Source organism: Lipotes vexillifer, unplaced genomic scaffold (genome assembly GCF_000442215.2).
Source record: "Lipotes vexillifer unplaced genomic scaffold, Lipotes_vexillifer_v1.1 scaffold370, whole genome shotgun sequence".
Lineage (NCBI taxonomy): Eukaryota > Metazoa > Chordata > Mammalia > Artiodactyla > Lipotidae > Lipotes > Lipotes vexillifer.
Window position 1 is genome coordinate 1,668,923 of NW_006772699.1, and position 9,048 is coordinate 1,677,970.

The window sequence follows — 9,048 nt, forward strand, 5'->3', positions numbered from 1 at the left end:
CCCCGCCGCTCCGCGGCATGTGGGATCTTCCCGGACCGGGGCACGAAACCGTGTCTACTGCATCGACAGGCGGACTCTCAACCCCTGCGCCACAGGGAAGCCCCTAGGATGTACTTTTTAATTTTAATTTTTTTTGGTGGCAGAGCAGTTAAGTGCAGGGGATTTGATACTGGAAGAGCAATCCCCTTCTTGTCCTTATCCGTGTAACCCTGGGCAAGTTATTCAACTTCTCTAAGCTTCAGTTTCCTCACTGGTAAAATGAGGAAATTACCAGGATCTACCTCGTAAGGGTGTAGAACGGGGTTATGTAAAATGCTGCATTCTGATATCTTATCACAGGGCCTGGAAGATAGAAGATGCTAAAACATGGAGGCTATAACAATAATTATAATATTTATAATAACTATACTAATAATTGGTATGATATCATTGCATTATATATCAACACATTATTATTATTTGTTAATCAGAGCATCTGGTTCCATACCCAGAGGAAGGTCATTTGAAGTGGAGGACACGCCACTACTTGCATTAAGCGCTGGGTTTTCTGAACTGGACCAACCATGTCTATAAATGTCCCAACACCCAGTATCCAGCACCCTGCAGCTGGGACAACCACCCTGTGCTAGGAGAGTGAGCACACCCTGATCTAGGTATCAGGACTGGTGTCAATTTCTTTTTACTGCCTTCTTATATCAAAAAAGGACTTTCTTTTACATTCACTTTCTGTATCTACAAGCAGGGCTCAGGGTCAGGCCATGTCATACTTGCCCAGAGGTGGTTCAAGTAGAACTATGCTACAAGTCTGGTTAATTCACATCACTGTTTTAACTCAACTCTCTTTTCTCTAAACGTGGACTGAAAGGGAGCTCATTACCCACGCTGATGCTGGGGTCTAGGGAGCAAGAAACAGGGTGGGAGGTATTTGTCTCTTGCTTCTCATCATGTGAATAAACCCAATTACAATTGTTTTAGAATCAAAGGGAATTTGGAGGCAAGCTCAACTCCTGAGAAGAACTTCCCAGAAGATGAGACATGAGACATCATGTCTCATGGGCACCTGATGGCTTCTGAGGTACCCCTGTCCAGTCTGGGAGTCTTCGACTCCCCATTACTTAGCTCTGTGCTTGTCTATTCAACAATTCTGGTAAGCTCTCACCTTTAGAGTTTGATCTGCCAGAGGACCTGCTCATTTAAAGCTTTACTGTCCCTGGTATCTGGCACTATGGTGGCACACAGTGCATCCTTGCTTCTTGGCTGGATTAAAGCAGGGGCTGTGTGGGTTGGCAGGTAACTAAAATGGGGGAAGGTCAGTGGGAAAGTGGAGTCTACATACCCCATCTACGGAGGGCATGTGCTTTTCAGTCACAGCTGACCGTTGGAATGCAGAAATGCAGCTCAGGGTTGCCAATATTTCTGGTTCACCAAAGTCCAAAGCTGGAATTCTGGACTTTTACAAAAAATAGCATCAATTTGCAATATGAAATGCTAATTTAAAATGGTAGGGCTTCCCTGGTGGCACAGTGGTTGAGAGTCCGCCTGCCGATGCAGGGGACATGGGTTCGTGCCCCGGTCCGGGAAGATCCCACATGCCGCGGAGCGGCTGGGCCCGTGAGCCATGGCCGCTGAGCCTGCGCGTCCGGAGCCTGTGCTGCGCAATGGGAGAGGCCACAGCAGTGAGAGGCCCGCGTACCGCAAAAAAAAAAAAGGTAAAAATCACTCCACGGGATTAAAAAAAAACCCTCATCTGTGGCCACAATGTAGTCTGTGATCTAGTTTGCAACCTCTGGTTTCGAGGGAGCTGAAAGCAGAATCTTTCTTTGATTCTGTCATGGACTAAAGTTTGCCCTCCCCCAACCTGCTAAATAATATAAAACATTTAATGATGAGGTTTGAAAGGACAACTGTACTTAGGATCCCCAGTCTTACCAGGGGGTTTCTTCTAAACAGCCTAACTGCCTGCAGGTGCCCACTGTGGGCAAAGAACATGGGATCAGGGGTCCGGAGACCCAGGTTCTAGTCCTTTGCTACCGCTAACTTGCTGTCGCCCTTGTCTAGTCTCCTAGCCAGGGCTAGGACTAGGGTGAGGGAAGTGGGGTGCCCTGGGTACAAAATGTTAGGAGGAGGGCCCCACTCTAGTCCCGACCCTGCTCTCAACCTCTCTGTGCCTTATCTCAAGAATAAGAGGTCATCCTGGAGACAGCTAAGGTCCTTCCAGAACCAGCCTATGATGATGTCACTGAACTTCCAAAATTGGTAAGTGACATAAATGGGAGTGAGGCTTTCAAAACAGCATTCGTGGGTTATCTGCAGACCTGTCACATCTATGTGAAATTTGGCCAGTACTAGTCATTTATCAAGGGCAGACCACTCATGGAAAGCGCTTTCAGGATGTGTTCCTGACATCTTTAGCCTGGCATTTTTGGCAGCATATCTACTGAACTTCTGATTTGCTACAAGTAGTCAGGAGACAATGTCTGAGAATCTCTTCTCTTCTCCTGCAATACTGTTGAAACAAAATTAAATAGCTTATTAACTAGGTTGTCTCATTTTTGTTTCATTTGTCCAGACTCTTAATTTTTTTTTTCCCATTAAACATTTTTCCCACCCAAGATGGCATGTCGGGGAGAGAGGAGCCTGGTAAAACTGGTGACATGCCTGGCTGTCCTCTACCTAGCTGGCGGGGGCTAGAAACCCAGGGCTCAGAGTCCCTCCACAAATGATTCCTGACCAGCCAGGGAAACGCAGTCTTGGCATATTCGACCGTGGTTTAAACACGCCTTACTCAGAGAAAACCTAGTACGCGAACTGCCAAATGTACAGATCAAGCAGAAATGAATGGTCCATGATTTGTGTAACAGAAGGGCGTCTGACTCACAGAAAGCAAGGTCCCTCAGTTAAGAACCTTAAGCTCCATACAGAAAGTTGGGGCTGTATTTTAGGGAGGTCTGGAGAACGGAGCACCGTGGAGTACCAAAATCAATTGGTGACGCCCAGAAGTGAGAATAAGTCATCGTTGGGACTAGAATGTAAGTCACTGAAAAAGCAGGATGATTTTCTTTCCCCTGTGAGTCTGATTTACCTTCAGCTTTGTGGGGAGCCATCCCTGGGTAAAGGGAATGACAATTTTACAAGCTGTGGGAGGCTCTGGCATTCTCCTCGGCAGGACCACGAGTCACTGATAGCTTGCCTAGACCAGCTCTTGGGGCCAGTTCACACCACCCTGCAGCACACGTCGGCCATGCTTCAGGGCAGCCAACACCACGAGAGCCTTAGCAACACAGATCAGAAAGGCAGCTTGGTAGAAGGGTTAATTACACAGGTTCTGCGGCTGGCTGGTTAAGCAGTTACTTGGCTTCTCTGAGATGGGTATCTCTCCGTAAAAGGAGGGTGACACTCACAGTTTCATGGAGGGGTTGTCAGGATGCAAAGAGATAACGATGTAAAAGTACTGCTTTTGGTGTTGGGTACTAGTAGCTGCACAACAAACGCCACTATTATCACTTGCTTCGCCCGTACTATGCTTTCCTTCTCACTCCCTTTTCTGGCTACCTGAAAAGGGGAGGGTGGTGGCTCTCTTCCTTTGTCTACCACACTCTGTGCTGGACATCTGCCATCGGGCATGAGTCAAAAATGAGATCGAGGTGGGCAGATCTCACAGTCTTTCCCAATGTTGCACAGTTCCTACTGCTAGGGGTTCCCGCCCAGACTCACCCCCTAGGTTCAGTGCAACCAACCTCAGACTGGATAGAAAGAGGTTTTATAGCATTTCCATCCACAGAAAGGATGGAATAACAGGGTGATCCCATGTGAAATATTTTCACTAGTAGTTTTTGTCCCTGAACTTAAGTTAATTTTGAGAGAGCTTTCCATGAGGTAATCAGGAGTCTTTCCTTATTTTGCACTTCATGCTGCCTAGTGTCAGAGAGAAAACACCCGAAATATTATGTTTTGTCTTCTTGACTTGCAGACTTTAAAAGCTTGAGAGACTTAGAGATGACCTTTGTGCGGACAGAGTGTTCTGAATTCCCTCCCGCCCCCTGTCTCTGTCTCTCTCTCTGAAGAATTTATTAAGTTAATGTATGATGCCCTCACTTAGTTCCTATTTATTATTTCATTGTCAAGTTTCTTTATGGTGTCTAAGTTGTGATTACAGAGAAGTATTATACAATGTCAATGCATAGATGAGATTTGGAAGGTCTGGGGTTAGGGCGGGGAGGTTCTTTAAATGGAGATGTCAGCTCCAGCCAATTTCAGAATGGCTCACCATGAAGACGGATGGTTCCAAAGCTATGTGCCTCTGCTGGAAATTAAAAACCCATGGAATACTTGATTATGATTAATTTTAAGTGCTTAGCCATGTGAAGCCAAATGAGAGTGTCTTTAAAACAAAGCTATTGGGCTTCCCTGGTGGCGCAGTGGTTGAGAGTCCGCCTGCCGATGCAGGGGACACGGGTTCGTGCCCCGGTCCGAGAAGATCCCACATGCCGCGGAGCGGCTGGGCCCGTGAGCCATGGCCGCTGAGCCTGCGTGTCCGGAGCCTGTGCTCCGCAACGGGAGAGGCCACAGCAGTGAGAGGCCCGCGTACCGCTAACAACAACAACAAAAAGCTATTGATCTAGCTTTGTTTGGAATTGAGAAGATAAACTAATCAGATCCTGGGGGCTCTTTATAACGATGGGGAAAGAGAACTTTTTTTTTCCATCCTGGGTTTTTAAGCTTCAAGTTTGAGAGACCTGGTGTATCTGCATAAAATATAAATATATATTTTGATAGCAAATATCAGAGTAGAGAGGGGCAATCCAATTCTGTCCTGGACAGGAGTCTGATGGAGATGAGGGCATGGTGGGGAGAAAGTTAGGAAAGTGGAGAGGACATCATTTAGAGATCCCCTCCTATGTAGTATATAGGGCATCTCCTCTTAAAGTTAAAGAAACAGACTCAGAGAGGTGGAGTAGCTTGGCCAAAGTGCCACCACATTCGGGATTCCACACCCAGGCGTGTCTGACTGTACAGCCCTTCTCTCTCCCCGAAGACAGCCTTCCTGGTGAGGCAAGACGACACCACTCTGAGTTGAGAGAACTAACATGTCGGCCGTCAGGTGGTCACAGCTGTTTTGTGGCAGCTGGTGACTTCCATTTCCTGGTCTCTTCCCAGGGAATTTTCTCATCCTTCTCAAGAAGAAGGTGGTATGCTCCTAGCAGCCCTCTCTACAGAGGCTTTTTTTTTGCAGGCAGGGAAAATCGAGCCTACCCTTCTCAGCTCCAGCCTCTTGCTAAGAGGAGTCCTGGGTTACTAAATTTGGGCTGGCATCCTCTCCCTAGCAGACACACATTTGGTGCCGGTTCCAGGGTCAGAGTTTGGGTGAGGAGAGACCATCAATCTTAGGAGTGACAGCCTGACCTCTCCGGCTGTGGGTCCTGCCTTTTCTGTACCGGGAATTCTCGGTTTTCATCCGATTTCCAGCAGCTTGCAGCATCAGCATCCTCTTTGATTTCCCGTGATTCCTCTTGGAATTACCTTCCTCTCACACGACGTGAAGAGGATGTCTCCAACCCATTGCTACTGTCTGCGGGGCCAGGTGAAAAGGATGGTGGAAGGAGGACCTTCCCTTATGGACAAAGGGACATTTTAATGTACTTGTTCTTTCATTTGTTTGACATTTATTCATTCTTCTGGAAGTCAGAGATATGTAACCTGGTGACTACGTAATTTATTTATTTAGTTAGTTATTTAATTTTCAGGGGGATGCTCAACACATCCTATGCTTATCATTCTGGCTAGAACTGTAGCATCAGAATTATTTTTAGAAGCAAGCAGTTACAGAACTTGGAAAGGGGAAGTCACCCCCAAGATAAAGCAACCGTCCCCTTCATTTTTCAAATGAGAAGCTGAGGGTCCAAGCACAGAAGGGACTCGCCCAAGGTCACACAGCTAACTGAGGGGCTGAGTCAGGACTGAACCGCACGTCTCCCGAAGCAAGTTCTGCTAGGCTGTATTGCCTTCCTCTCCAGGTTTCCCCAAATCAGGGACAGCTGGAAGTGTAGTTGGGGCATGCGGGAGAACAATCAAAATGTTTTCTTACACAATTCAATTTTAGTTTGAATGACCCCAGGATGCCTCCTAGCCGACTCTCCCCCTTGGAAATCAGGTGTCCTTAGCTGGACCCATCTGAAAATCCAGAACACAGAAGGGCGGCTACACATTTTTCCTAGACAAAGTATGCAGGGTGGTCTTCTGGGGAGGGGTGCACCTCCTCTCATCTTCCCCCCAGCCCTTGTCACTTTAAGGTTACTGCTTAAAGTTTGGCTTTAATCCTGAGATGTGATCTCAAGTGCAACAGCAATGACTGGTCTTTACCAGGCTGTTTGGCATTCCCCCTGGTCCTGTGTTAAAGTCCCTTTCTCATTCTGGGTAATTCCAGCCGACCCCCCAGTGCTACCCCTTTCTCATCTCCCAGACCTGTAACCTGCCTCTCCATAAGTAAGCCCACACTCAGATGCTCCCTGATTGCTCTGGCAACTTTACCAGGCTGTTTGGCATTCCCCCTGGTCCTGTGTTAAAGTCCCTTTCTCATTCTGGGTAATTCCAGCCGACCCCCCAGTGCTACCCCTTTCTCATCTCCTAGACCTGTAACCTGCCTCTCCATAAGTAAGCCCACACTCAGATGCTCCCTGATTGCTCTGGCAGGCGCTGGGGGTCTACTCCAGCCCATCTGTTTCACCCAGCAACAAATACCGTGGGAGCATCGGGGGAGAAAGGACTCAACTGAGACTTAATTAACAGTAATCCCAGTTTGTGGGAGGAGAGAAATCCCACTTTGCTGCCTGCAAACACTTTGGCCAAGGTGAGCCGGAGGGATCTCCCGGTTCGCAATTTTAATAGCACTGCAGCAGAAGACACAGAAATGCATCCACACGGACCCCCCCAGGCACACACACTCCCCCTCTCTCCTCCTCACCCGGACACACACACGCACGCACACGCACACGCACACGCGGCAGCGATCGCAAAATCAACTCACAGGATCTCTAAATCACGCAGCGCTCGGAAGGCTCCATCTTCAATGCAGCTGATGCGGTTGTTGTCTAGTTGCCTGTGGAAAAGCAAGGGAAGAGCATGAAGGCTGAGTGGGGGCCGCGCTGGGGAGCTGGGCAGTCTGGGCCCCGTGTCCCTGGTCCCCCGAGCGCCTGTCCCTCCACCCTCGCCGGCTCTGCTCGTCCCCGCCAGGAGCTCGTGCAGAGCCAGCCTGTCTGCCACGCTGCTGTCTCTCCTCTCTGACTGTCTGAGGGAACTACACAGACGAGCGCACCAAAGGCTGTCAGGTCTCAGTAAATATTAATTGCGCATTTTTTTTTTTTTAGGCAGAAGGGAGTAATTTCATTACATTAGGGCATCCAATCCATTACGAGCTCTTACCGTCATGTCACTGAAACAATTTCATTAAGCTAAAGGCCTGTAAATCATTGGAGGTCACTGCTCTGCCCTCCGTGACCTCCCAGAATGCTTTTTTTCCCCCTCACTCCCTCTCCCTGTCTCCCTTTTACTGGAAGTTGCGGTCTTCTGCTCTGACACAGTGCTAAATCTCAAGGCTTTATCTGCCCAAGAGCAGCGAGGGTGCATGGGGAATATACCAATTCCAAATTAGACTCAACTAATCTAATTTTATAGTCTTTTTATTATTCTAAGCACCAAATGTCTGTGGTGGTTTGATGCCTCTGTGCTTTGTTATGGGGCCCATCTGGTAGGTCATTCTATTGAAGTATTTTCTGACTAAATACAGATTCCCTCAAACTGCACCAAGCATCATCAACATTAAAGAAATTCATTGATGGAAGCGTTCCGGATGCGGGAAAAAAGGACTATCATTATTGCCTTAAAGATATACCACTTAAATTTAAATTGGGGAGAATTAAATGCACCTATTTCACGACTTTTTTTTCTTATGTCCCTTTCCATCTTATGAGCACGGAAATCATGTCTTTTAAAAAGATGCCTTGACTAATATATATTCCAGCTGGGGACTGAGGTTATTCTAGTTGAAGGATAACAAATAGATTCCACTATCTCAAATGCCTGACGTGTAAGTCAGAAGATTTACCATGACCACACCCCAACTTAAATATCATCTATTATATATATAATTTATAGAAAGATGTTATATAGAAAATGGTTATTATCACCAGGCTGTCTTATATTTTGTGTGCGGAACACACACAAAATATAATTTATGCTGGGGGCCAGGAGAAAAGTGTGACTGGAAAAAAATATTGTAAAGTGATTATACTCCGATTAAAAAAAAAGAAAAAAAAAAAAGAAGTGTGACTGTCGAAAAACTCCCTCCTAGACTCCTTTATCTTTCTTTTGTCTCAGATAAAATCAGCCCCTCTCAAGTGGAGGGTTCTCCTGATGCTGGAATTTTCACTTGAAACTTGTGCTAATCTATTCCAAGACAACTCTCTGCAGAAGATATATCAAAGCTGCCTCTGGTAGCCCTCTTGGAGCATTTTATATTCTGCCGAAGGAAAGCGGAATTACAATTAAAATCCTATTATCACTGAAAAAACATATAGATGCAGGATTGCATAAATACGCAGGAATGAAACACGTAGAATCAGAGTGATGGAGAGCATCACAGCAGACGGGCTCTGCCGCGGTCTCATGAGGAATAGAATCATCTCAAAAGACGCTCCCGATACAACACACTAGGTGTTTAGGATTACAGAATAAGCAGGAAATGGGTATCTCAAGAAGCAGAAGCACTCCGTAGGTTGACAAATTCTACATCTAGCGTTCAAAGTCCTTGCTGACGCCGAATCACACGGGATCTCAGAGTAGTTCCTGCTACCCTGAATTCTTCCCTTAACGAGAGTTTACTGAGTGGCCTTTCTGTAGAGCTCCTGTAAGCGTTGGGGCCACTGATTACCCCGCAAAGGTTCTGTTAAGGCAGCCTGCTACCACTGCCCAACTTCTAGATTTATCATCGTTTAAGTGCCAATGAATCAACAACACTTGCTCCACGCCAAGGCCACCAAACCTTACCAAGCA

The 9,048-nt window shown here is 46.9% G+C and overlaps 1 protein-coding gene across 1 annotated transcript in view; it reads right to left on the reverse strand.

Moving 5' to 3' along the window:
- Window positions 1–9,048, reverse strand: part of SLIT3 (slit guidance ligand 3) — a 627,706-nt gene that overhangs the window by 172,003 nt on the left and 446,655 nt on the right. Inside the window, exon 6 of the mRNA XM_007447825.1 lies at window positions 7,025–7,096. Coding sequence (XP_007447887.1) covers window positions 7,025–7,096 — 72 coding nt within the window. The remainder of the gene's footprint in view (window positions 1–7,024; window positions 7,097–9,048) is intronic.